Here is a 27,953-nt window from a genome sequence, read left to right as displayed (position 1 = left end):
ATCCGCGGTGCCGGGTCGCAGCAGCTGACCACAAGTTCAAGGCCGCCGTGATCACGAGCCGGCCGGCTGGTATGCGGGCCGGCCGACCCAGACACGCCGTCTGTCGGCCGCCACCTCTGATCCACGGCCAGTGGCCAGAGCCTGCACCGAGCGGGCCGGCATTACCTACTGCCCTGTCCCACCCCCGCCCAGTGGACAGAGACCGGACTCGGGACAGAGTCGCCTGATGTACTGCCCACAGTACTGCTCTGGCTTGGTGTAAACAGAAGAGCAGTTGCGTGTCTCGCTGCCTTCGTCGTGGCCTAACTGGCGGAGTGCAGAGTTCCTGGTCATTATGGTGGGAAGCTATGTGAACACACGTCCCAGCATTAATGTTCGATTGTTAGCCATGTCATAGACGATCAATGGAGCATTCGGCCATGGAGGGTCAGGCTGACAAAGGACGGTCTTGTACGTCAAGACACTGCATGGGACGAACGGCGGATCGCCAGGCTCTCCGTTAGGATAAGCAAGAGCTCTGATCGCAAAGAGGGCTACAAAGCACCGAGTAGATTTATTTAAAAACAAACGGCGCATTATTGTAACTTATGTATGGAGCGTCCGACCGTGCAAAACAAATTTAAAAACGCGTTTTTATAAGGTATATCGTTATGTCTTATGTCAAGAACGCATCTGTCATCGTGTCATTTCTGTCATCTTTGCAGTTTTTGTTCGAAAGCACATTTGCCGTTGTGCATATAAACCCACAAGTATGATTCTGTGTTGTGATGTATGGCACACCTACTTACGTATCATTGAGGCGACATTTGACGTGTGGCGTGTGACGCTAGACCAAAGCTTGGGCTTAAAATCAGCTGTCGTTGAAAATCTGAAGCGCTATTTTTATATAATAAAGATGATTCCTGTCCTAAAGCGTGATCCTCAACCCGACAAGCACTGTTTAGTGCGTGGAAATAGCCGGGACAAATATTGTTCTGCCACGTGATTTGAGAGGGTGCTGCGGCGTGACACTGTCTTTGGTGCCGGTCACGGGATACGTGTGGAAGTCTGCGGTCCAGTTGTCCCAAGGGCAGGCCGTTTTTGGCTCGTCATACGTGCTGATTTGTGACACAATTGACGCCGGGACAATTGATTAGGGACACAGTTGAAGTTATCTAAAATTGGTCGTGGGCCGTCTGCCGCGGTTAAAGTATTGGATACATGCCCTTGAATCGTACTTGTACTCTCTGCGGCCGTAGCAGCCATTTTGAAAATTGATATGTGGAAAGCTCTTTCAGACTCCGCTGTGCTTAAAAGTCAAACAAAGCGATATGGGTAGTGGCGCGTTCAGAAGGGCACGCGTCACGGAAGGACACGAGACGGAGGGATGTAGCTACTACGGATCAGTGAGCGTAAGCTCGCGGATGAGTGCGCCAGCCTCGAGGCAGCGGTCTCAGTGTGGTGGGCCCCTCCCGGGCCGGCCAGTGTGTGCCCGTCCGCCGTCCAGGGACCGTCCGTAGCCGTCACCAGTCCGCCGCCCAGGAATCGTCCAGAGCCGTCGCCGGTCCGGACCCGTCACCAGTCCGGAGTCGTCGCCAGTCCGGAGCCGTCACCAGTCCAGAGCCGTCACCAGTCCCGAGCCGTCACCAGTCCAGAGTCGTTACCAGTCCCGAGCTGTCACCAGTCCAGAGCCGTTACCAGTCCAGAGTCGTTGCCAGGCCGGAGCCGTCGCCAGTCAGGAGCCGTCCCCAGTCCAGACTCGTCACCAGTCCGGAGCCGTCACCAGCCTGGAGCCGTCGCCAGTGCGGCACCGCGCCGCACTCTCATCAGCGAGCCGCACCGCCCGCTGGCGCCGGATAACGAGCGGCCGCCGATGGCTATCGCCGGCTTTCCTCGCGTTGTGCGGGCGGCGCGGCCCGATTCGGGCGTCGATTGTCTCTGCGGGCCGCATAGTTTGCGGCGAGCGGCGGCGGCCGGAGCAGGACGGCACGAGGTGGGCGCGCTCCGCTGCTGCCGCCGAATCCGTCCTAGTCCGGAGACTGGGTCGTCGGGGCCTGGCCTGCCCTGCCCACGCGGGGATTCTGCCGCGGCAGCTGGTGTCACTGCGACGTCCCATCGGCGCCGCTCAACGCCGGCAACGCTGCCCCCGGTCAATCTCACCGACTGGGTCTGTCCATGATGACGCTGGAATATCGCGAACGCGTGGGCATCGAATGTCATTTCGCTGGTTGTCACTGCCAGTAACTGCCGAGCAGTTGTGTCTTCCCAGCAGGGACGGTTGTCTTTATGTCCCGACTGTAGCATTGTCGAGTCAATCGCTTGGTGGTGGCGCCGTCCTGGCTGCCTTCAGCCGGCATCGTCGGGCATGCCTGGCTCGACCGTGACCGTTACCGCTCCCAGACGGGTACTTTGCGCCCACTCCTGCCATCGCAGGCTCTAAGCGCGGAGGCGGAGGGACTTAAGTAGCCATCGACGGCTCTGGCCATTATCACCTGGAGAACATGAAGTTAGCGTGCACGTGACTCACGTCACAGGTCACGTAAAGTGCGTACAATAATCGTGTTTGTGTGACGGTCTCGGAGCCGTGTGCCAACAATGTGACGGAAAATGTTCAAAGTTGGGTCGAAGCAAAGCCAGGTCAAGGTCAGGTAAGGCCATGTATGTTTTCCTTTGAGTCACGTGATATGCTGTGACCAATGAGGACCTGGCCAGTAGGCATTCTCTGATCGTCTTCGAAGATCGTCTTCGTACGTACTAGAAACATATCTCAATATTAACAATAACGTTCATGGTCGGATCAAAGTCAAGCCAGGTCAAACTCAGCTGCTGTCATATACGTGTTCTTTTGAGTCGTGTGATCTATTCTGACCGATGGAGACCTGGCCAATGGTTATTGGCTTGCAAAAAATGTGGCTGGTTTTGTGGCCGATTTCCGATTTGTGACCAGGAGGGCACTGTGCACAGCTTAGATAGCGCAAGACGATAACAGATGAGATTTGGCAGCGCTCATCTCGACGATGACACCAACAAATAAACTAATGTTGTGATATACCTCCGGCAACCGGCATCAGTGGGTTGACCATTGCGTTGCCAAGTCGACCCTTCTTGATGATGTAATCGTTAGACACCCAATGGCAAATGTGGAATGAGCCCGCTGGCCTACGGATAGCGTTGGTTCAGAACTGGCTGACTGCTCAGTCTTCGACATCGATCAGGGTGCATTGGCTGACAATTTGAGCAGTTGTGACCCTAGTGTTCAAAAATAACGAAAACAGGGCAGAGCGCCTGTGTTATCTGTGGGGCCCAACTTCTCCCCGTTTTGGCTCGAGCGCCCTGTGAGCGGGGCTGGCTCCTGAAGTTGTGTCGTCGACCGATTTATCGTTGATTATTGGCGCGCCTATGGGTCTGACCGTTCTGACGTTCGTCGGTGAGTGGTAGCCGATACGATGGCGTACACTGTGCGATTGGTCTTGCGTCTTCATCTGCTCTGGCCGCCGGGCTCTGACATCAGTCCTGAAAAACTCCCCAAAACGGACATCATGCGCAAAACGGACTGGTTTGCGCACGATGGCGCATGATTGTGCGTTAAACGGACTGGTTTGCGCACAATGGCGCATGATCATGCGCTAAACAGAATTGTTTGCGCACGATGGTGCATGATCATTCGCAAAACGGTCAGGTTTGCGCATAATGGCCCATGATCATGCGCAAAACGGACTGGTTTGCGCACGATGGAGCATGGTTATGCGTTAAACGGACTGGTTTGCGCACAATGGCGCATGATCATGCACAAAATCCACAGACACTTCCCCGTACAATTAACCTCTTTTCTGCGTCAGAATTTGCTAGCTTCGTGTGACTGCGACGTCGTGCCGCCGAAATGTGGACCTGGTCTCGCCCCGCGTTCTTCGATTTTTTTGTGTATGGCCTGTCCACGGTAGTCAAAGGTGTGAATGAAATCGTGGCCATATTGCAGTGTTACATGGAAACTTCGCCTGATAGATACAGCTTCCATAGAATTGGCTTACGCTATAGGTAACAAACTTGTGCCGGGTTCCAATTGTTGAAAACTGTATGAACCCGTGATTATTGGTCGCGAAGGTATTAGCCTCTAGAAACTGTGACGGCTGTGCCGGGTCGCTCAAGTTGAAATGTTTCCCATGATTTAAGTCAGGCTCACTTGGCCTTCAGCAGCGCTCGTAAGAAGTGGCTGCGTCAAGTCAAGTCAAGTCAAGTAGGTTCAGCAGTTCCGAGTTGACTTGACATGATCTTCCCGGTATGTATGTCGATATTTTTGATTGGGCATGTCTCTGGGATCCGTCTCACGCTAAGCAGTGGTCGTCGCGTGATGACGGCTTCCACCATCCGGTCGTGAAATTCCGGGTCAGCGTCGGAGTTTTGCGGCGAAGGCTTATCGTGTTGCAATGCTCGGCACGGTCCGTCCCGCCTCTGACGTCAGCTGACCTTTAGGGCGGCCAGCACCACCTGCCGCCCCCGCGGGCATGCCCTGTATGCTGACTGGATGTTACCATCGTATACCTGAGTTTGACTGGAATGGCATCAGACTAGATGACGTATTGCATGAAAACAATATAGATAACACACGAAGGGAAACTTTTCATTTGCTTCTCTGAAGGCCCAGACAGCCGGGAACATTTTGGCTATGACCTGTTAGCATCATGACCTGACCTGGCACCAGTATGTTTGTTACTGAAGTGTGTCAGACTGATCACGTGATGGCCGCTGAAAATCTAGTGGGCCTACCTGGAGCTGTCCGGAAGCTAGGGAACATGGTCAGAGATGTGCTTCTCTGACCATGCTCTGGTCTGGTCTCTTGGCCGCCCGTTTTTGTGCCTCCCTCCCCCCCCCCCCCCCCCCGCCTTCTTACTCAAAGTGGGTCCCCAAGCACGAACAAGTTGCTAAACATCAATGAAAGACCAAAAGGACTTAATTTCTCGAGCAAACCGGGAAAATGAGGGCAAGTTATTTCCGTGTTGTGTTCTGCCATTTGATCTCTAGACAGAGCGGTTCAATCCCGCTTCCCATCCGGTTTACTCCGCCTCCCCAGCCGGTCGCGGTTGGCGAAATGCCTCAGTCGGTGCTAAGCTTATACAGCCAAGCTATGCCTGGCGTGCGCGCTGCTACGTGTATGAATGACTGGGCCGATGTCCGTACTTTCCTCGACTGCAGCCGGCTCCCGGGATAGCCCGCGTCGGCTGTGAGCTGGCGTGGGCCGTGTGTCGTCCCCGGTTGGTCCGTCATCTCACCTGGGACAGCCCGCGTCGGCTGTGAGCTGGCGTGGGCCGTGTGTCGTCCCCGGTTGGTCCGTCATCTCACCTGGGGTAGCCCGCGTCGGCTGTGAGCTGGCGTGGACCGTGTGTCGTCCTCGGCTGGTCCGTCATCTCACCTGGGATAGCCCGCGTCGGCTGCGAGCTGGCGTGGGCCGTGTGTCGTCCTCGGCTGGTCCGTCCCCTCACCTGGGACAGCCCGCGTCGGCTGTGAGCTGGCGTGGGCCGTGTGTCGTCCCCGGTTGGTCCGTCCGCTCACCTGGGGTAGCCCGCGTCGGCTGTGAGCTGGCGTGGACCGTGTGTCGTCCTCGGCTGGTCCGTCCCCTCACCTGGGACAGCCCGCGTCGGCTGTGAGCTGGCGTGGGCCGTGTGTCGTCCCCGGTTGGTCCGTCCGCTCACCTGGGGTAGCCCGCGTCGGCTGTGAGCTGGCGTGGACCGTGTGTCGTCCTCGGCTGGTCCGTCCCCTCACCTGGGATAGCCCGCGTCGGCTGTGAGCTGGCGTGGGCCGTGTGTCGTCCCCGGTTGGTCTGTCATCTCACCTGGGATAGCCCGCGTCGGCTGCGAGCTGGCGTGGGCCGTGTGTCGTCCTCGGCTGGTCCGTCCCCTCACCTGGGATAGTCCGTGTTGGATGTGAGCTGGCGTGGACCGTGTGTCGTCCCCGGTTGGTCTGTCATCTCACCTGGGGTAGCTCGTGTCGGCTGTAGCTGGAGTGGACGTGTGTCGTCCCCGGCTGGTCCGACCGCTCATCTGAGATGACCCGTGCCATGTCTGGAGTCGCCCCGGGGCGACACGCCGTGCCTGCGTGATGGCCCGGCGGGGCATCTCTTCAGTCTGTTTGTGGTCGGCAGGGCCGCCGTCGTCCTTCCTGGACCTGCACCAACCGCGGCGGAAGAGGGGCACCGGCCGCAAGCGAGGCCGGCCGCGCGGCAGTACGTCCCGCGGCCGCGGTCGGGGCGGCCACGCCCCCGACCCCGGCCAGGCCCGCGCGCCGGCCGACGACGTCGACCCCGCAGGTCAGGCCCCGCCCGCCAGCCGTCGAACGTCGCCCATTGGGTGTGCCGTCGGTGGATAACGCTGATTGGGTGTAGGGACTGGTGGTGAACGCTGATAGGGTGTGGAGGCTGGTAGTGAGTGCTGATAAGGCGTAAGGATCTCTTTGGGAGCTGTTGCGGCGGTGGACCTCACAGCGGCGAATCTCGACCAAAACATCCGAGGTCTTAATTTTGTCCATAAATGTATTCGTCACCTTGCCCTCACCGGCAAGAGGTGGCAGTGTTATGGACGTCCTCTTTGAGGAGACCATGCAGGAGTTCTATAAGCTAGGGGTCATCCCGCTGCCGCTATGAGCGACCTAGTGCTGATGAGCAGCCGAGCCGGGCTGGAGGTCGGTGACCGCGCTGAGGTGCGGGCTCGAGCTGGTGCGTGTCGGCCGGCGGCCGTCCTCAGCGGCCGCTGACGGGGTCCCCTCTGTGTCGGCGCCGGTGTCGCCCTGCACGTGAGCCGGGCGCACCTGCACGCGGCGCACGCGATCGGCGCCGGCGGCGGAGCGTTTTTCCCAGCCCGTGGCCGGCCGCGTGCGGACGCCTTTCACCGCGGGCGGACGCGTGTTGTGTGGTGCGGGCCGCGGCGGAACGCTGGCCTGCCGGGGCCGCGGCGCCTCTGCACGGATGGCGCCGGGCAGAGGGGGATCGGCCGCGGATCAGCCGAGCGCGGCGTGGGAACAGGAACATGGCCGTGTCAGCGACACACGCGCCGCCAGTAGTCTGAGGCAACGCCATCAGCTTGGCAGCCTGCCCGTCTTGTGTCACCACATTCACTCCGGGCGTGTTGGTGTGCGATGACTCAGGTGTCCGGTGCTCTTCGGCTGTTCCCGTGTCTGGTCGGCGCCGGACCCTCCGACACCTGCTGTCTCCCCTCCGTTGTCCCGTGGCGCCTGTGGCCACTGACACCGCCTGTCCCATTGTGGCGGTGACCGTTGACCCACTGTGACCTCTGACCCCTCCGTGCCGACAGTGGCGCCGCCGCCGACCCGGCGCGGTCGCGGCCGACCCCGCCTGGTGCCCGGCTCCGGTCACCAGGGCACGCGGCCGGCCATCAAGCTGCCAGTACCGCTGGCATCCTCCAAGTACTTCCAGGTGGGTGGCCGGTCGATGGGGCGCACATGGCGCGCTCCTGAATGGGTTGCTGTGGCGCTTGGCTCGGAACGTCGTGTATCCTGAATGCGTGCAGGAATGTGTGCGCAGTGTCTGTGCTGGTGTGGGAAGGGCTTGCGTTGGAGTGGTGGGCCGCGGCGGTGCTCCTGAGTCGTGCGTCGGTGCCCGCTCGCAGGAGAAGCAGCAGCGCGAGAGCAGCAGCTCCAGCTCCCCCGGCTTCAGCTTCTACACGGCTCCGCGAGACAGCTGATGGCGGCCGGAGGCGTGCCGGCCCGCACCTGGCCGGCGGGCGGCCTCACCTGTGCTCGCTCGTCGCCACACCTCAGCCGGCGGGGTCCGGTCTGCTACGGCCGCTAGCGGCGCGGCACGGACCCAGGCCCAAAGCCCGCAGCTGACCTGACCTGACCCCGTGGAGAGCAGGCTCTCTGGACGTCTCTCGCGGCCAGCCCGTCATCATGACACCGCCGCGCCCTCCAGCTCCGCGCGTGTTGCTGACCGGCCGCGCCGGTGCGCGGGGACCAGGGTCACCAGGGTCTGGCCCTGCTCGTCTTCCCACATACAGGTCGGGACCATGCCGGCCGCATTTGGGCCGCCCTTAGCATCTGGGAAGCCCGGGCTGACCCCTGCACGCGGCGGCGAGGGGCGCTGCTGAGCCTCGAACTCAGCCCGATGCCGACCTCCCGTATTGGCCCGGCAGACTCCCAGCAGTGTCTGAGGGGACTGGGACTGCTCCTGTGCAGCATTGAGGACCGTGCGCGGCCGGCTCAGTCAAGTCTGTTCGGTGTTCTCGTTCACAGGCCACGTCAGAATGGTGGCGAGAGGTTCCAGTCCCGTGACGTATCAGTGCCCCCCCCCCCGCCCTCCCCTTGCGGTCCGGTCAGCCGTTGGTTGGGAGGCGCGCGTCGTCTCTTTGGTAGCCCAATGAATTCGCGATGGCGCGTGTGTAGTTTGACGTGCGGGCACCTTCCCGCACTGCTGTGATTGTGTGCTCTGCCGGGCACAGTTGGTTATGAACTGACCTATGTCAATACATATTTGTGTGTGTGCGTCACAGCCGTCGAATACAGTAACAATGCGCCGTAGGCGTGCAATGACGATGTAAAATGCGTCGAAGTGGAATGTTCTGAATATCCCGTTAATGAAGTCTTAGTCAGGTATAACATTTCGGTCGCCAGTATACAGTGTAGCTTCAGCTCCGCTCCACGGCTAGGCGTACTGTAATTGAAGCAGATCAGCGAAGGAACGTTTTATCTCAGTGAAGGTTTATTTTGCTGTCTGGCGGCCCAGTCTGGAGCGTTCGCCGTGAGGGTCAACCTGCCCTCCGAGCTGTCCCGGTGTAGCCGAGCTGTGGGACTGAGAGCTTAGCCCGGACTGCGATGTCCCACGCTCCGAGCAAGCACGTGCCATCTGGTGCGGAGATGCGATGCTGATATATTTGTAAATGATGACTAAACATGCATTCTTTGCGGGACAGCTGATCCTTGGCATGCTTTGAGAGTTCGTTGTAGGTCCCTCTTGTATGTCCGAGGAGAGCACAACAAAATTTGTGCACTGTGTGTTGCACAACATATTTATTTGAGGTTAAAGGATGAAAAAAACTGTTCCTGTATCTTTCGGCGCCACAAAACCGAATTGGCTAGTACTTCCTCTGTCGTCTTGTGTTTCTGGAAGTCCACCTCCTTGTGCTGTGCCATGTAAGACCTCGGATGTTTCCGACTGGGAGGATAGGTCACGCTCTGTTCGGTCCGCGAGGAAGAACGGCGCCGAGCGTAGCCGCCAAACGCACGAGGCATACGAGCGGTGCACGCGAGAGCGGCGCGGCCAGATGCCCGGCGGTCCACACGCATGGGAGAAGCACGCGACAGGGCCGCCACCCAGGCATGGTGCGTGTCCAGGGCGCATGCGCGTTGTCATGACCTAGCCACGCTGTCGACTGTGGCCGTGACAACTCTACCAACCGACCGTCATAAACGAGCAGCCGGTCAATCCGCCACCGTTGCACTAGCGCAGTTTAGTGCAGAGATTTAGCACTAGTACAGGAGGCCGCGGTTAGCAGCATTGAAATGTCACGCTCCCATTGTCTGTGCTGCTGGGTGACATCCCCAGTCCTAGCAGGACCTTCGAGCTATTCTGGTGATTGCGTGACGCAGTCATCTGACGCCTTGAGCAGTCGGAGTTGCGGCACTGTTGCTAATACCTGTCGATTGCTATTACTGCCTGGGCTAGGAAGCCCGCAGCAGGCACTCTTCACGGCCAATGTAAGGCGTGTTAGGGCGCCCGACATTCGCAGTTGTACATCAAAGAAAACCGCCACACGTCAGGCATCTGGGTGAGGAATTTGGAGCGCTTTCGTGCTTAAGAAAAACTGATCTGAATGCGAAGCAGCATACTTAAATTCTTCATTTACATGGCATGCCTTCCAGAAGGCATCGAAGTACGCATGAAGCTCTGCCAGCACGGCAAGTCTGGAGCCACACGCTGGGAATCAATTCATCATTCCGCATTGTTACCAGAAGCTTGTACTCGCCGTCTGGTACGGTTGGGACGGAATGTTGCACCGCAGTACGGGACGCATGTGGCGGCTTCTCGCTGTCCGCTGTGGGTAGAGCAGGTTATTACGATGTGGCATAGGACCCCATGCGACGGCTACTCACCATCCGAAGGGGCAGACTGCTGTAGCGCAGTGCAGCGCCCCATGTGACGGCTGACGGCTTGGCAACGCCGCCGTCCGCTGCTGCGCTGCGCTGCTGTAGGCTTTTGGAGAGGCTGACCGTGGCTGTGATCAGTCACCCCGGACGGCATGCTCGGTGTGGCGTTGTCGGCAGGACGATTGGGGCTATTGAGTAGGGTAGTAACGATAGAGTCGGAGCTATTGAGTAGGTTGGTAACGAGAGAGACGGAGCTATTGAATAGGTTGGTAGCGAGGGGATCTGAGCTATTGAGTAAATTGGTAACGAGGGAGTCGAAGATATTGAGTGCTTTGGTAACGAGAGAGTCGGAGCTGTTGAGTAGGTTGGTAACAAGAGAGTCTGAACTATTGAGTACTTTGGTAGCGAGAGAGTCCGAGCTATTGAGTAGATTGGTAACGAGAGAGTCGGAGCCATTGAGTACTCTGGCAACGAGAGAGTTGGACCTATTGAGTACTTTGGTAACGAGAGAGTCGGAGCTGTTGAGTAGGTTGGTGACATGAGGGTCGGAGCTATTGAGTAGTTTGGTGACACTAGGGTCGGAGTGCAGAGTGCAGTAAAATGGTAACGAAAGAGCCTGAGCTTTTGAGTACGTTGGCGCTAAGCGAGTCGGGGCTATTGAATAGGTTTGTGATGAAAGGATCGGCGCTATTATGGGGTTGGTGACAAGAGAGTCGTAGCTATTGAGTAGGTCTTGAACACTCTCGTCTGGCTTCTTGCTATTTATAAGCTGTACGTTTTGTTTGATGTAGATCGCTCGATGCTGTCCACCTGGTGCCAAAAACATGTCCTCAATATGTCCTTTTACCAATCTGCCTACACCATATTTTCCGTTCCAGATGCCCGACATCGTTTTTGAGCAAGGACGCCGGCTGTGTGGGTTTCGCTTGAACCACGGGAAAACTGTGAACTGCCTGCCTAGCCTGGCCATCACCAGCTCTAAAGGCTTTCATCTTTGTAAACGTTTTATCGCAGGCTCGTGCAGGGCTCTGCAACAGGAAGCGTTATTCTGCAGACTCCGTGCTAAAAAAGTAAATTCATTGGAAGTCTCCTGCTCGATTCTGTAGGCCGAAATCCCAATTGCGAGAACTAAACGATAGATAGAAACTAGGAAAGAGTGGGGGTAGACGGCCAGGGTAGGAGAACAGGACACCCCGTCTACAAACTAAACTACAAACGTTACCACTGCCAAATTAACAAATCACGGCTGCCCAGCACTCGTTACTGGCACGTGTCGCCGGGCAGAGCTAAGCGGCGGAGTCTTGTTAAAAAAGCGATAAAAGTGTGATTTGCCGCTGTTGTGAATATTTTCATTATTTCGGCTTGTCTAGGGTCCTACTTACCTAAAAAGCTGGCTTTTAGCGCACGATACTTTGCAAAGTCAATGATTATAATATATGGCTGGCAGGAGCCCTGGCAATGTGGCGCCCGCGAAAATTTTCGTTTATTTTGTCGGCGGAGGGAGGGGGATAGGATGGGCAAAAACGCGTAATATGCCATCCTGCCCAATACAACATTTTGCGATTGGCACAGAGTATCAAATGTTGATGAAACAGGCATAACAGCGGTGCAGGCAAAACCAAGCTAGGTCCTGACCCCAAAAAGGGGACAAGCAGATTAAAAGCGCAACCCCCATCAAAGCGGGGGCAACTTATCACGGCAGTTATGTGCACGCCGGCGAGTGTAACCCCAGCAGAGCGGGGGCAACTGATCACGGCAGTTGTGTGCATGTCCGACGGTGGTAACTTTGTTCAACCGATTATGATTTTACCACGAGCCCGTGAGAACAAAAAGACCTGGAAGATGGCCCACCACCCAGGGCAGTGTGCTAATTCCATCTCTCAGGATGGACGCAAGGCGCCATATTTAAGAAATGATTCCACCATTTTCTGAAGCATGCCAAGCCCTCGGCAGATGATCCAGCATTGCTCGTCATGGGCGGCCATCTGAGCAACATCAGCAGCCTCGAAGTGACTGACCACGCAGAGACAACCGTGTGACCACCAGCATCATACCACCTCACCCAGTCTCCGTCTGCAACCACTTGACGTCACGTTCATGTGGTCTCTGATCATATTTTATTCACAGACTGAATAAAGTTCTCAAACAGAGCCCTGGACGGGTCGTAGCCATCTTCCAAGTGGCTAGGTTCTTCAACGGGGCGTGCTTGAAGGTGGTTACGCTTACCACAGTCATCAACGGCTTCAAAAAGTGCGAGATTGTCCCCCTGGATCGGGACGTATTGGACGAGCCCGTCCACGCGCATGCCGGGACGGCCAACCGCGGGCTCGATGATATCGACACCGACAATGGATCCGAGGCGTCCTTGTCTGCGTGAACCTCAGCAGCAGCTGGGACGTCCTCAGCATGCAAGACGCTCACGGTTTCGGAAACATCCTCGTCCTTGACTGCTGACGCGTCTATGGTTAGCAATGTCGAAACTTCCACAGCTACAGGACGGCAGAGGCATCATGGGACGCTGAGATGGTCGCGGCGGTGGAGGAGTCCATAACAGCGGAGGCGTCCACAACTGGGATGATTAAGCCATCCTTATTAGTGGCGGTCGCGTGGGGACTTCGGCACTTGCTTCGCCATCTCGGCCATCTGCCGAAGAGCCACTAGTAATGTTCAGCCCTGTTGATGTATTGCCCGTGCCGAAAGCACGTCAACAAAAAAAGCCACTGATATGTCGTAAGCGAATAGGAACGGTAATTCTATTACGAATTCACGCTCCAAGACGCAGTTGCAGGACAGCATGCGGAAGAGGAAAAAGACCAGAGACAATCAAAAAAGGAAGTTTTGCGACAAGGGAAATGACAGAAGCAGCAAGCAAAAAAGGTCAGGGTTTAGAGGCCCCAAGGCACGAAGGACGGGAAGCGGCAGAAAAGAAAACCGAGGCAAGAATGCAATGAAGGTGAAAATGAAGAAGATGGGGAATCTGAGTGTGCGGTGCCTGCTCCGTAACTTGTCGTCTGGTGCGTCGTGTCGGTTGGGGGATGACCGCATCGTAATGGGTGTAAGAACTGGGCGCACGATGACGGAGCTGGTCTGGACGAGAACGATATGTACTCCACATGTGAGATGTGTGCACAGAATTAAGACATCCTGAAGCATCTGAGGCTTAGTTGGTTTTGGACACTGGCGATTCATTGAGTTGGTTTGCAGTAACGGTTGCTTTAACAGTTTCCAGCTGTTTGTTTCGCTTAAATACTTCATTTAAGTTCTTGCCGTGCAAACTGAAACCTTACTTAGGATGGATACTAGGGTATTTAAGTTGGATCAGCGCAAATTGTGTTCCACATTGCGCTGTGTTCGAAGGGCAGAATTAAGTCTAAGAGTAAATTTTACACATCCGAGGCGATGCCCTGCTTCATATCTGTTACAAGTGTAGTCAAAGCAGAATCCAAAACGTTGGCTTTGGGTCAAATTTGCCCGAAAAGCATTGTCCTGATTAATAAAACTCTTCGGTTTTTTTCAGCTGCCTCAAGGAGTGCTTTACAACCGAGTTTTCCTTGGAGACACTCCCTATATTTCCCTCGGAGGCCGGATCCGTGCCATTTCTGTCCGCTTTCGGCCACTGTTGGGAGATTACGGTCTGACGTCCCTCTCCCTGGGGTCCGCGAGCGAGTGCGGTGGCTGCCCGTTATGCCCCACTGGTAGACCGTCTTTCCCCCAAACAAATCCGCCTTACCCCACCTGGTGGGGTAAGACGGGTTTTTTACAAGCCATGGGAAAACTCTTTTGGTATGGCATGGGTAAGTTCTCACCCAATTCTCTTTTTTGCATGAGCATGCATAAATGTTGACTCTGTATTGCAATACAACATCTAGCGGCTATCACTTATGCTGCGATGTATCGTTTAAAGTGCTAGGGTGTCCGTTATCTCCTTTACACTAGTTCCAGAAATCGAAGCCCCGGTGTTGCAGCAACACGAGACTAACAGATTCCGGCGGTGGAGACAACCAGCAAACTGACAACAGTTTGGTCCGCAATGCACAGGCGGTCACGTGGTGTCGTGCGCAAGCTTTGTCCCCTCCCATGTTGGGGACGTTTCAAGGATTGGTGCCAGATCCCCCAATCGGAGCACAGGAAGACGTGAAACTCACTGTCTGGTGCAGGCGAAGAAACCGGCCATAGCTCACTAACTAACGAGCTGGTGCAGGTCAACAAACCTGCCATAACTCACTAATTTACGGCCTGATGCGGACAAACAAGCCTGTCATAGCTCACCAATTTACCGCCTGGTGCAGACAAACAAATCTGTCATAGCTCACTTATTGACGACCTGATGCAGACAGGCAAGCCTGTCATAGCTCACCAATTGACCGCGTGGTGCAGACAAACAAACCTGTCATAGCTCACTAATCAACGGCCTGGTGCCGACAAGCAAACATGTTATAGCTCACTAATCAACGGTCTGATACAGGCGAATAAACCGGCCATGGCTTGCTAAACGATCACTAAACTGTGCAATCCACCTCGTACGCTAGCAGTCGACAGGATGGCCGGCCATGCCACCGCTTCTGAAACCGATCTGCAGCACAAGATATCGCAGACTAGACTGAGACAGTCTGGGCCGTAAGAGCTACGCAGACATTTTCCACCCATTGGTGGCAACTGTCAAAATGCAATTTTTTAGTCTCATTATTAACTTGCCACGCCATTCATTAGTGGCCACTGCCAAATTCAAGTTCTTGGTTTCATTATTAACTTGTAAAGCGTTACAAATTTCACGCTTTTGCCGGTTTAGATTGCACTAATCTGAGCATTCATATCCACCTGTTTCTAAAGCAACGTTTGTGAATTCGCGCGATATCATGAACTTCCGCCTGGATACAGATTAAGAAGCCCACATCAGTGAACTTCCACCTGTCGAGTTCCCGTGAAAGGCAAACCCTAACGCGTTGATTGGGCCCCTGGACGTCGGTTACCGAAATTGACTGACTCCAAAAGTTGCATGATAAGAAATGACACCTTTGAACATATGCCACTTCATCTTTCGTCCGCGCCACACGAGATGTCCTACTGGTGTAATTCAAGTCGTATGGAAGCTTCTGACAGCTTCTATCTATAAAACACGTCGTTCAAATCACGGTGCAATGGCTGCAATGCATTGCGATGACTTGATGAGGGTATTTCAAGTACCCGGTCTTTGGACAGCTGCCGTCCAGCGCACGGATCGCACCCGCCTTAGCCAGCGCTGGCTGGTGTTTTGGCCGGCCCTTCTGTCCTTAGAAATCTAGTCAAAATGACCCACTTATTCTACTTTATTGAGAATTAAGTGCACTTTCTATTATTTCTATGATTTGTGCTCAGCAGTTTGTTACGGAAACGGTTTGTTGCCCAGGATCGTCATTGCCTGGTATGCTGTTTAATGCACATTTGTCCCCAATTTTGCTAATATTTTAGCGTTGAATGGACTTGCTGGCCGACTCCTTCTCCAGGCAGGCGTTCGTTGACTCTCATTACAGCGTCTGCAAAAGGGGAGTTAAACTCGAGCCGTCCAGAGCCGTTCAAACCAGAGCTCGCCCAAGGTTAGCCTGGCCCGGTCGGCCCTCGTCTGGATCGTGGCCCTTCAGGGTCAGACCCTTGATGCTGGAAAATAAACGTGTTCCGAATGGTATCTAGATAATACTTGGGTAAAACGTTCCAGCTAAGACCAAATCCAAGTAATTCGATCCAGATCCAAGTATACTTTGCACGCGCACGCATGAATGGAACGTTTACTGCTTGAATTGGGGCGCTTAGGTGAAGTTCAGTTTCCTCCAGTTTATCTCATGGACTTTCAAATTCCGCGGCCGAACCTGCAAGGCCGGTAAAACGCCCAAGGCATGAGTTTTCCATTCAAAGTTTCCTTGATGTGCTCGATAATGTTTTGAACAAGCCATAGTCTGTGATAAGCCTCTGTGTTGAGTAACTTGCATCCCATGCCTAGGTAAAAGTCAACTTCGTGGACATTGATATGAATCGTCCTTGCAGCCATACTGCGGTGTTCCTCTGCATGTCTTGGTATCAAGCAATATCGTCAGCCTCTGAAGTGTGAAGTCTTGCATCGAGAGCCCTTTCGTCCGGACGCTATGTGGGCTGCAGAGCTCATTCAGACGTGTAGAACTGTCCGTCGTTTATGACCGGCAGCAGCCCGATATGACTGAGCGCGGAGCACCACGTTAAGCGCTTTAACGACTGATCCTCCTCATAATTAGTAAGCATAGCTGTACCAACCACCTGCGCCAACAGTGAGGCAATATATTTCTGAAAAACGGGTGTCTCTGGTAAGCGTCTGAGCCTCTTGCTGCGATATTTGCGGTTCGTCAAGCGGTGCAGAGCTCGCGGTCGTACTGATACCGCATGGCATATCTCCAGCTGTTTTAAACAGCCTTGCCTTCAAGGTAAGACGACGAACGAGTAAGTTTCCCTGTCGCTGAGGAATGCGGCTGACTCGGCGCAAAAAGGAACTGGGCTTCGACGACTTCTATATCATTGCTGAATCGATTGAGGAAACCAAACCCTGTTTTGCTCGCACTCTAGCCAGTAGGTGATGTTTCGGACGGCAGCTTACACAAGCGGCCGTACAATAGACTCGTTGCGGACAGGCGAGGAGTTCGTAAAGTAACTGCTTATGACAGGCCATGTAGCTGGAAACACTGGCCACTTGTATATCTGATTCGTTTATAAGAAATAAACGTCATAATCGCGAAACTGGAACGCAATGCACGACGCACACAAAGTGAATACCTAATTCATGTGCCCTTAAATCATTAGTGTCTTGCGTGTGAACGGCGCAGTGAATCGCATGAATAGCCACTTCGCTTGTAGCCATGTCGTTTGAGGATGCTAACTTAGATCGTCTGGAGATGACCATGAATAACAATTATAGGTGCCGACAGACAAGTCGTAACGCGAACATAATGGCGTGAGCACGCGCTTCGCTGCTGTCTGCAGCGCTGGTCGAGACAGCCGAACAATGGTGCTCAGCAATGTCGGGGACGCGGCAGCAGAGCGTCGTGGGCTGGGCAGCGGCGGGTCCCGCGCTGCGCCGTCTGCGGTCACCGCCCGGCCTGCAGCGCTGCCGCCGCCGACGGCCACATTCCGATGGGTTTCAAGGCTCTCGTTCCGGTGCGCAATTAATTCCGGCAGAAAAATCGACGCCCCTGATACGACTGCAGCGTTGGCCATTGTGTGACATCTTATCGTCATTTCTATCGCCGTCATTTTCGTCCGGCGAGACCGGTGGATCAGGTATGCCGAGGCGACGCTGCCTGAGTGGAGCAGGCTACAGCTGAGACACGCCTGAGGGGAGGGAGTGGGGAGGGGAGACGCCGGTCAGGCGTGACCCCCTTATCAAGCGCTGGTGCACCGCAGGGACGCGATCACACCCCACCGCACAGTGAGAGAAATACACGATAAGTACGTACATACATTCATGGCCACTTCTACCAGTTGTGGAAGCAATGCGAAGCAAGATTCTCATGTCGCTGAAAAGCAGCGAAGCACGATAATCCGCGGACAGAGCATTTAACATGGTGCACAGCAAGGTTTGGCGAGACTTGGACTGGAGGGATCCAGATGCGCTGAGGCAAGTATGGCGGAAGCCAGCGCTCAAGACATGCGTGGCACGTGCAGCACGACATCGTGCGTGTGTTGCAACTGTCAAGACATGCGTGTGTTGCAACTGTCAAGACATGTGTGTGTTGCAACTGTCAAGACATGCGTGTGTTGCAACTGTCAAGACATGCGTGCATCTGCTTGCGATTCGACAAGCACATGTGACTTGGCGCCGACTTTTGCATTTCCCAACCGGGGCACATTTTGATCCCTTCAGCCAATGTGCTAGCTTCGGCTCCACACATTTTGTTACAGGAGACCGAGGAAAATGTGCCAACTCATCGACCCATTATTTTTCACCAGGCCGACTGACAACAGAAAAGACACTAAGGATTATATTTCCAACTCCATTTACTGACAGGTGATGTCCTGGCAAATATACTGCTCGCCGTTACGTGAATAGAACAGGTACCGGTGTCCGAGAAGTGAAGACCGCCAGCAGACAACGGATTATCTACGCTTGTCCCGCCATGTGTTTTTGCACCGTGCATAAACGAAGGTCATCTTACATATGAATCATCAATGAAAGGGTCTGCCAGCACCTTTGTTTTAGTCGGACCGTACTCGCAAGGGAAACCGTCGCCCACCACAGCTAAGTCATTATCCAGATTCATCCAGAGCCGCCCCTGGTACGCGGTATGCCATTACACGGTGTACGATATATGTGTGGTATCGAAAATACCAATATTTATCACTGTCGTCAGGTGAAGTATGTCAGACTCCAAACCTAAATCGGATGGCCGTGCGTGGGGCGTCGATCGAGTGGCTGGGCCGAGCGGACACCGTCAGGGGCCGGTCAGGATGGCTGGGCCGAGCGGACACCGTCAGGGGCCGGTCGTGATGGCTGGCCGAGCGGACACCGTCAGGGGCCGGTCAGGATGGCTGGCCGAGCGGACACCGTCAGGGGCCGGTCAGGATGGCTGGCCGAGCGGACACCGTCAGGGGCCGGTCAGGATGGCTGGCCGAGCGGACACCGTCAGGGGCCGGTCGGGATGGCTGGCCGAGCGGACACCGTCAGGGGCCGGTCAGGATGGCTGGCCGAGTGGACACTGTCAGGGACCGGTCAGAGAGGTTCCGCAGCCAGCGGTGACCCTACTGACCTCCGGTATCAGCCGGCCGTGACCTGGTCACGAGAGGGACAGGAGCCTGGTCCGGGCGCCGCTCATCGCGTCTCACCTGCGGCAACGCCAACAGAGTGGAAGAGGCTCTGTTCTGACACGCGAAAGGGTAGTGGTGTGTGTGAGATGACACCTGAGTTGTCGTTTGTGCCTACGGAAACGCGGGGGGATCGTTTTGATCATAATAGTCACATGATTATTTAGCGCTCGTCGTTTCAGACATGGGAGTCAGCCGGCATTGTACTGTCACGAGACTACAGAAGAAATGAGAGCACTCGCTCACGACCGATCTACTGGTGAACGGACTAACAGCACCACACCACGGCCGCTCAGTGAAACTTGGCTGAGGGGTTACCAGACGGCGCGCTCGTGCGGTGCCGGACCAGTTCACACGGCCGAGCCTGGGAGCGGCGAGACGGCTGGGGCCGGCGGCCGACCAGGCCCGCTCGGCTTCGGTGTTTGTGGCAGCCGGCCCGTGCCCCGTGCGCCGGGCCACGTTCTCAAAGGGAGCGTGTATTGTTCGCGTCGGCGCGGTCCGCTGGCCTAAAAAGACGCCGCTTTTAGCGGGCCGGCTGAATGGGGGCCAGGTGTGGCGACGGCCAGCAGCGCAACACTGGCCGAGCGCTGCCCGGCTGAGCTGTCTGGCCCGGTGTGCACACTGTCCGACCGAGCTGTCCGGTCCGGTGTGCATAGTGTCCGACCGAGCTGTCCGGCCCAGTGTGCACACTGTCCGACCGAACTGTCCGGCCCGGTGTGCACACTGTCCGACCGAACTGTCCGGCCCGGTGTGCACAGTGTCCGACCGAGCTGTCCGGCCCAGTGTGCACACTGTCCGACCGAGCTGTCCGGCCCAGTGTGCACAGTGTCCGACGGGGCTGCCCCGCGCGGTGTGCACACTGTCCGAACGAGCTGTCCGGCCCGGTGCGCACACCGTCCCACCGAGCTGTCCGGTCCAGTGTGCAGGCAGCCAGGCTGTGCGGGATACAGACCGTCCCGTCCACTGCATCTCCTTCTGTTCTTCAAATCGAGCCGACTGTAGTTGGCTACATACCGACTGTCCGGTCGGCCCCGGACATCAGCCAGATGTATGGAGCCCTAATGAGACACCTCTCAACCAGTCTTGCGTTGTTTTCTTCAGCTCTGGCATTTTGCTGACATATCGATTGTCGCAAATGCTGGATGAACAGTGGATACCACGACTTTAATTGGGCCGTGTCAGATTTAAACGTTCTCTTATAATGAACCGTCATAGGTGTATGGAATGTGTGACACTGATTTCTTAAGCTGGCATTGGAGGCTGTCAGGTTGAAGAATATACATCGAGAGAAATGAAGGAGAGCGCAATAACATGTATCGCTAACAACTAAAATCACGTAGGGCTTCAGTTCAACGGATGCCTCTTTGATGCTAGCGTCTGGTGAATCCCCAGGAGCACTTGGCTGTTCTGGCGAATCCCCGGGAGCACTTGGCTGTTCTGGTGAATCCCCGGGAGCACTTGGCTGTTCTGGCGAATCTCCGGGAGCACTTGGCTGTTCTGGTGAATCCCCGGGAGCACTTGGCTGTTCTGGCGAATCTCCGGGAGCACTTGGCTGTGTCCCTGTCTGTCGGTTATCCGAGCAGCGGTGGCGCCAAGTGTTCACGCCGGATTATTTCGGACGCCAACCGGCCCGGGGCCATCCCATCTCTGTTGGAACAAGCGGTATCGGATATGATCGCAATAAAACAGCCATGTTTGCCTAGTTTCCAAACACAGCGATCAAACCCACCATCTGCTGTTTTTGGAAACCCGTTCCCGTTTTCAAGACCGCCGGAACAAGATAAGGGTTTACGGGCACGGGCCGCCTCAGGCACGCAGCGTGGCAGCACGGTATGAATTGTCATGGTATGTACGGCACACTGACACACAGGTTGCGAGGGAGCCATCACAGGAGAGCGTACGGATATGGATGGGCGTGACTGTCACAGACCTGCGTTGGCCGGGAGCGACTTTTCAGTCATCATCGGCTGGGATCAGGCCGGGTCTAAAGGCCACGGGCTGGAAGGCTATATGAGGAGGGTGCCGGAGAGGTGCACCAGGCGGGTGGCGGAGAGGTGGACCAGGCGGGTGGTGGAGGGGTGTACCGGGCGGGTGGCGGAGGGGTGCACCGGGTGGGTGGCGGAGGGGTGCACCAGGCGGGTGACGGAGGGGTGTGCCAGGCGGGTGCCGGAGGGGTGTACCGGGCGGGTGCCGGGGAGGTGCACCAGGCGGTGCCGGAGGGGTGCAGCGGGCGGGTGTCGGAGGGGTGCACCAGGTGAGCGGCGGAGGGCTGCACCGGGCAGGTGCCGGAGAGGTGCGCCGGGTGCCAGGTGGGCGCGTGGCGACCTGTTGATCAGCCTCCCCCGACGCATCACGTGGATAAAACCCGGCCGTCAGCCGCGGTGTGGCGCACAGCTGCCAAGGGTCGGGCCGCGTAAACAGGAGCCGGCTGTACAGGCCCGGCGGCAGGCCACGCATGGCTAGCCGGCATCGAGAAAAACCTCCTGCTTTTTTCTGCACGAGCCATGCATTGTGTGTCGCAAATATGGAGTTTGTCATGATCTGATTCGGCCTAATGGAATCGAGCTCCTTTGACAACTCTAGAAATGATCGTGACGGAGTTAATAGTACCTCTTACAATGAATGCACCATGACGTGAATAATCAGCAGATCATTTTGCTGCAATTTTCTGCAGGCTATCCGGAATGCCTTATCTCAGACAGGCGCACACAATGTCACATCAGCGCACCGTAAAAGGGCGTCACACCATTCAGAGCCGAGTCCGGCCGGGTCGAGCCGGACTCCGTGCTCTCCGCGGCGGTACCACCCAGACCCAGCCGGCGGCGCCGCTCTGGGGCCGGCCTAGCCCCACTCAGCCTCCTCGCTCAGCACACGCTGGGAAAAAGCGGATGCGCGGCCGGCGACACGGTGGCATCCGGCGGCGCCGGCGCCTCCGGCACGCGGTGCACGGCCAGTGGCTGACCGGCCGGCGGCGGGGCTGACAGCCTTGAACCGGCCTGGATGCCGCCGACGCACGGCCGCCACCGCCGCCGTCGCCGCTGCCGCCGGCCGCCGGTCAGAACGTGACGGTGCTGAGCTGCGCGGTCGTGTGGGCACTGTAGCCCACTCGGTACAGTAGCCCGCTCCGTACTGTAGCCCGCTCCGTACTGTATCCCCGTTCGAGGGAGTAGACCTCACTAAACAGATTGGAATTAGATATGGCTGGCCAGCTCACAAATCCTTTTTTAAGCTTTGGAGTGAGTTGGCACCTATACTGTTTGGTTGGCCTCACAGAACAGATAAGGCCTATTTTTTCACGCCCCGAATCCTTCCCCACCCCTCGCGATGACTGAGTAAGAAACATGGCTGTGATCCGGCGTTGTTCACGTAAAAAGCCTTGGGAGTTCATTGGGTGCTTGCAAGGACGTTCGTTTGTAGTCCAGGCTGGGCTCCAGTCGTAAACGTCCGGTGTGCTCGAGACTCAGGTAATGCATGCAACGTTGCAAGCGACGCTTCCCAGCGCTGTCACAGCCTCGCTCTCCTTTGCAAGCCTCTCTGCTGCTAAAGTGATGGCTTTTCGCTTTCCCACATCACACACTGTCGAGACAGCTATATGTGTGGAATATTGAAATATAACGGTATTTTAGACACCGTAAGATTCTGATCTTAGACAAACATCCGCAATTTGTGCAGTGTTGTTCCTGTCATAAAAGGGCGGAGGGGACAGGTTGGGATGGTCGGCACTGCTGCGCTCCATCCCCTCGTCGCCCGTGTCGTGACACACATCCCAGCTCGCAGACGCGAACAAGCTTGTAACGACAGCAAACCGATGTACGAGCGGTGTCGTATACGGGTAGTGTGTCACGCTGTACATTGAGGCTGAAGCACGACGAAGTTTCCTTGAGGAGAGGTGGCCGGTGACGGCCCGTGAGAACTCACCGGTCACGAGCAGCTCTGTCGGCGGTGAGAGCAGCCTGCCGCGCCAGCGGCGGACGAGACCAGCGAGCATCAGCGCCCACCCGGCCGGCATCCGTGCTGCGCTCCGGCCGGGGCCAGAGGTCAGCCGACCCGACCTTCAGCTGACCCTGAGGCTGCAGCTCGGCGGCTGTTGGCCGCAGCCCGTCAGCCGTTCGGACCGCACTGTCCGGGGGCGCGCTGCGGGCGCACCCTGAGACGCTTCCGAGCGCCCTGTCTGGCGGCTGCCGGAGGGGCCTGGCCTAGCTCAACACTACTGCACCGGCAGCCATATTCTGAGCATTGCAATGTTTCGCACAGGTGGTCAGAAACGCCGAGCAAACGGGGAGATCCTGTGGGGAACCTCGGCGGCGCAGTGTGTCCGGGCCGCCATGGGGACCCGCAGAGGCGCGCCCGGGCCACCACGGGGACCCGCAGAGGCGCGCCCGGGCCGCCATGGGGATCCGTAGAGGCGCGCCCGGGCCACCATGGGGAACCGCAGAGGCGCACCCGGGCCGCCGTGGGGAACCCGCAGAGACGCGCCTGGGCCGCCATGGGGACCCGCAGAGGCGCGCCCCGGGCCACCATGGGGAACCACAGAGGCGCGCCCGGGCCACCATGGGGAACCGTAGAGGCGCGCCCGGGTCGCCGTGGGGACCCGCAGAGACGCGCCCGGGCCGCCACACATACCGCCGGCCTGCGTCACCGGCCTGCGGCGGCATCGTGGCGGGCGACGCCGCGCTCAGCTCGTGGCGTGGGAACACCCGGTCCGACAGGGGCAGGATGACGCGCATAGCGGCGCCGCCGGACCAGGGGTGAACGCCACCCACCCGGGCTCAGAACCGTCGAGCTCACCGCCCAGAGCTGCCGGTCGGAGCTCACTGCGGGTTGGCAAGAGTTGTTGGTCTGAGCTCACCACGGCTGACGAGAGCTGCTGGTCTGAGCTCACCCCGGCTGGCTGAGAGATGCTGATCTGAGCTCACCACGGCTGGCCGAGAGTTGTTGGCCTGAGCTCACCACGGCTGGCTGAGAGCTGCTGGTCTGAGCTCACTACGGCTGGCTGAGAGCTGCTGGTCTGAGCTCACCCCGGCTGGCTGAGAGATGCTGATCTGAGCTCACCACGGCTGGCCGAGAGTTGTTGGCCTGAGCTCACCACGGCTGGCTGAGAGCTGCTGGTCTGAGCTCACTACGGCTGGCTGAGAGCTGCTGGTCTGAGCTCACCTCGGCTGGCTGAGAAATGCTGGTCTAAGCTCACCCCGGCTGGCCGAGAGTTGCTGGTCTGAGCTCACCACGGCTGGCTGAGAGCTGCTGATCTGAGCTCACCACGGCTGGCTGAGAGCTGCTGGTCTGAGCTCACCACGGCTGACTGAGAGATGCTGGTCTGAGCTCACCACGGCTGGCTGAGAGCTGCTGGTCTGAACTCACCCCGGCTGGCTGAGAGCTGCTGGTCTGAACCCACCGCGGCTGGTTAGAGCTGCTGGTATGGGCTCACTATGGCTGGTTGAGAGCTGCTGGTCGGAGCTAATCTCTCCGACACGTATCAAGGTTAAAGGAGGATTTTTGCTGGGATTCGGCACTCCGCTCACAGCCAGCCTTTGCAGGCAAAATTACAGTGTCAGCTTTCCGTGTCACTCTATGGAGAGGTTTCTCGATATTGTGGTTTCTATAAATTATAAAGTCACGACAACTTCGCTTCAGCATCTAATCTGCACCTATAGCGTGCTGGTTGAGCGTGTCTCGCATGCAGGGGCGTCACGTTATATACTTTCGGGGGTCTGAGGAGCCCCCCTTCCCACGCACACACACTGACTTAGTTCCCCTCCCTCTAATGCTTCCCTCAGCCCTCTAAATGCATATGTGCAAAGAGGGAACACTGGACCAAAGAAATGCATTAATATTGCTCTACACTGGGTACACAAGGTGCCTAGAAACATCGCTATTACTACCATAGATAAGACAGTAGTGTAAGCCTTATTCCTCGGAAAAAGCGGGAGAATGGAGATATAGTTGCGTTGATATTTCGGCAACATGCCTTTTTCGGAACAATAAATATTTCGATAAAGGCATGTTGCCGAGATATCTGCCTAACTATTTTTCCGTTTGCCCGGTTTTCCGATGAGTAAGGCTGATACTAACGTGTTAGCTTTGTGAATAATGTTCCTCGCTGATGCTCTGAACAGCTTGCCATTACAATCACGTTTAGGTTGCACCAAGCAGTATCACCTATGTAGGTTCACAATGTTTTGCCACGCTAGAACCTTCATATGTTGCGTAAGGCTGCAAGCGTTTGACAAGCTTCCCACATGCTAACACCTGGATTGGGATAAAGGCGATTGACTGCACTATGCGGCAGCTTTTTGAAATAGGAAGAGGGTGGCTCAGCTAAGAGTTCGCCCACGCTTCCCTCAACAGTGGCAGCAGTGGCGGCTTCCACGCGGTCGTGACTTGGTGGCATTCGGCTGCCCATTGACGTCATGACACGATCAGCGACAACGGTAGCCATCAGTGATCCCATGCATCCGTCACATCGTCACGCTCTGGAGACTCATTAAGTCGCCAGCTCTTACCTAGTCTGTTCTTTCATTTAGTGGTATACTTGTTGAGAGGGCCGTGCAAGTTCAGGCTTACTTTTATATTTAGGTGGGCACATTGTGACGGTGTACATAGGCATCGTTCATGGGCTCTTGTCCGCACGTGTCAAGTCGCCCTATTGTACATAAAACCGTTCCGTCGCGCCTCGGGCCACTTTGGAGGAACGACAAATTATACTTTTTTCATTGCTCACATGGGGTTACTCAGATGTTTTTCAGTGACCTACAACCCATTCTAAGCTTTTCACAGAAATGCAGCCTCACATCGCCTTGAAATGGAAAGTCGTTTCTGCGCGGCAGAAAACATTTTGAATATTGCGGAAAAATTAACGACTATTTTTATCATCAGGGACGTAAATCGAGGCCACCAAAATCCGGGGGAAAATAAGGTTTTGGAGATAGGTTAGGTCAGAATTATCAGCTCAGCCCCCCCGCTCCCAACCGCTTTTAGAAAGTGACACCCCTGCTTGCACGCCTCAGTCAAGGACTGGCGATATGTTCCTGATGCTGCAGTGGCCAGAACTGTTTTTAACTCACGGCGTCCGCGCAGCCCCGGCGAGAGTGACGTCATCATGCCAGTCTGGGAGGCTGATGCCATCCTGTCTTTGCACCTAAGGCGACCGCAAAGGATCGGCGTCCCCAACCTGTTCAAACTGGCAGCGCTCTCAGTAGCTGAAGAGATTCAACTGTCCTGATCATCGCATGGTCATCTGATAAACGAAATCTCATGACATCAAGCACGGAGAATATACCCTGTATCTAGGCTTACGAGTCGACGAACCGCAGTTACTGCCACCCGTGCCTAATTCTCCACACGCAGGTTAAGTAAACCCGCCCAAATTGTCGGGACCTAGGTCAGGACGGGTCAGAGCCGATTCAACCTGCTCCAGAGAAACGGTCACATGTAGCAAACACAGAAAGGGCCGTTCGCTGTCGGTCAGGCTCAGTTTAATACCAGGGAAGGATCAAGTTCATTCTTAGAGAGGGAGCTCTTGTAAGATAGCTTGGGACGCACGGCGACAGCACCAGAGACGCGGGAAGTGCCAGCGTGTGCTTCATACAATGTCACATGAAGCCCAGACTGATGCTGCGTACTATAACGACCTAGAAGTGTGCCAGTCAGCCAGCAGCCGTGAGCCTAGCAGCGGGCGGCCGGGCAGCTCAGTCCTGCCTCTGCCTCGGCAGTCTCGCGAGTGCCCCGGCGTCCGGCCGCCGTCTCCCCGCGACTCGTCGCCCGCGGCGCGCCGCTCGCCGAGCCACGCATGCTCGGTGACCGGCGCCGCCATTCGCCTCGCACCAGCCTCGCAGCGCTCGTGCGCCGCCCCCGCGCCACACCCAGCGGCGCCGCCAGCCGCCCTCTCAGGGCCGGTCCGAGCCGTGTCTGACCCAGCTCACAGCGAGCGGTGCGGTCGGACGGTCGGCGGGCGGGGGGGGGGAAAGGGGGGGGGGACAAGCCGCCGCTGAGGCCGGCGCTGCACGGCCGTGGCGGAGGCCGCCTGCAGAGTGAACGCCCTCGCGCGGGCCGGGCGAGCTGCAGCGCGCGCTGCCCGGCCGGGCGCCGCTTCTGGGAACGGCCGGTTGGCCAGCATCCGTTCCCACGAGCCGGCCCGGAAAGTCGGCCCGCTCCCACCGGTGGCGCGCGACCCGTCAAGGTCCCGGTGCCGCCGCCGCCGCCGCCGCCGCCGCCGGCCGATACGCCAGTTAGGCGCCCGGCAGTCCGGCCGACACGTCATCCGCCTGACATTCCTGGCGACGCGTCAGGCACACGACAGCCCGGCCAGAGCGGCCGCCAGCTACGCACAAGACCAGCCGGTGCGTCAGCTTCGGCCACCCGACAACCCAGCCAACCCATCAGCTGCCGCTCGACAGCCTAGCCGGCCCATCAGGCGGCCACCCGATAATCCAACCGACCCAGCAGCCGCCGCTCTAGCGACCCAGCCGATCCAGCAGGCGCCTTCTCGGCAGCCCAGCCGACCCATCTCGCCACCACCTCACCACCTGAGATGCAGGCCACCTCGCATCTCAGCTGACGCGTCAGTCCTTCACTCGGCGACAGTCCGGTCAACACATTATGCAGCTTTCCGCCAGTCCCCTCGGCATGTCAGTGAGCCGCCGGGACACCCGAAAGACACGGCCACCGCGGCTGCCTGTCCAGCCGGACACACCGAACGACACGGCCACCGCGGCTGCCTGTCCAGCCGGACACACCGAACGACACGGCCACCGCGGCTGCCCGTCCAGCCGGATACACCAAACGATATGGCCCCCGCGGCTGCCCGTTCAGTCGCGCACACCAAACGACACGGCCACCGCGGCTGCCCGTCCAGCCGGACACACCGAACGACATGGCCACCGCGGCTACCCGTCCAGCCGGACACACCCAACGACGCGGCTCACGCGGCAGCCTGTTTGGCCGGACCGACGGGCCTCGCCGGCTCCCCATCAGGCTCGACGGATCCTGTCCGCTCATGTGCCCGGATCGACGGATCCTGCCCCCTCATGTGTCCGGATCGACGGACTTGCCCGCTTCTGCGCCCGGTCCCCGTAGATACCTCGCCCGCT

General features: G+C 57.2%; 1 protein-coding gene across 1 annotated transcript in view; it reads left to right on the top strand.

Annotated features, from left to right (window-relative positions):
• LOC119108697 (chromatin-remodeling ATPase INO80) overlaps positions 1-6,613 on the top strand; it is a 31,780-nt gene extending 25,167 nt beyond the window's left edge. Inside the window, exons 27-28 of the mRNA XM_037232328.1 lie at positions 6,116-6,208; positions 6,534-6,613. Coding sequence (XP_037088223.1) covers positions 6,116-6,208; positions 6,534-6,613 — 173 coding nt within the window. The remainder of the gene's footprint in view (positions 1-6,115; positions 6,209-6,533) is intronic.
• Positions 6,614-27,953: the final 21,340 nt, after the last annotated feature.

The sequence above is a fragment of the Pollicipes pollicipes genome, unplaced genomic scaffold (assembly GCF_011947565.3).
Source record: "Pollicipes pollicipes isolate AB1234 unplaced genomic scaffold, Ppol_2.1 Scaffold_2555;HRSCAF=2994_pilon_pilon_pilon, whole genome shotgun sequence".
Taxonomy (NCBI): Eukaryota; Metazoa; Arthropoda; class Thecostraca; order Pollicipedomorpha; family Pollicipedidae; genus Pollicipes; species Pollicipes pollicipes.
Note: the sequence above shows the minus strand (reverse complement) of the source record. Positions and strands in the feature narration are given on the sequence as shown.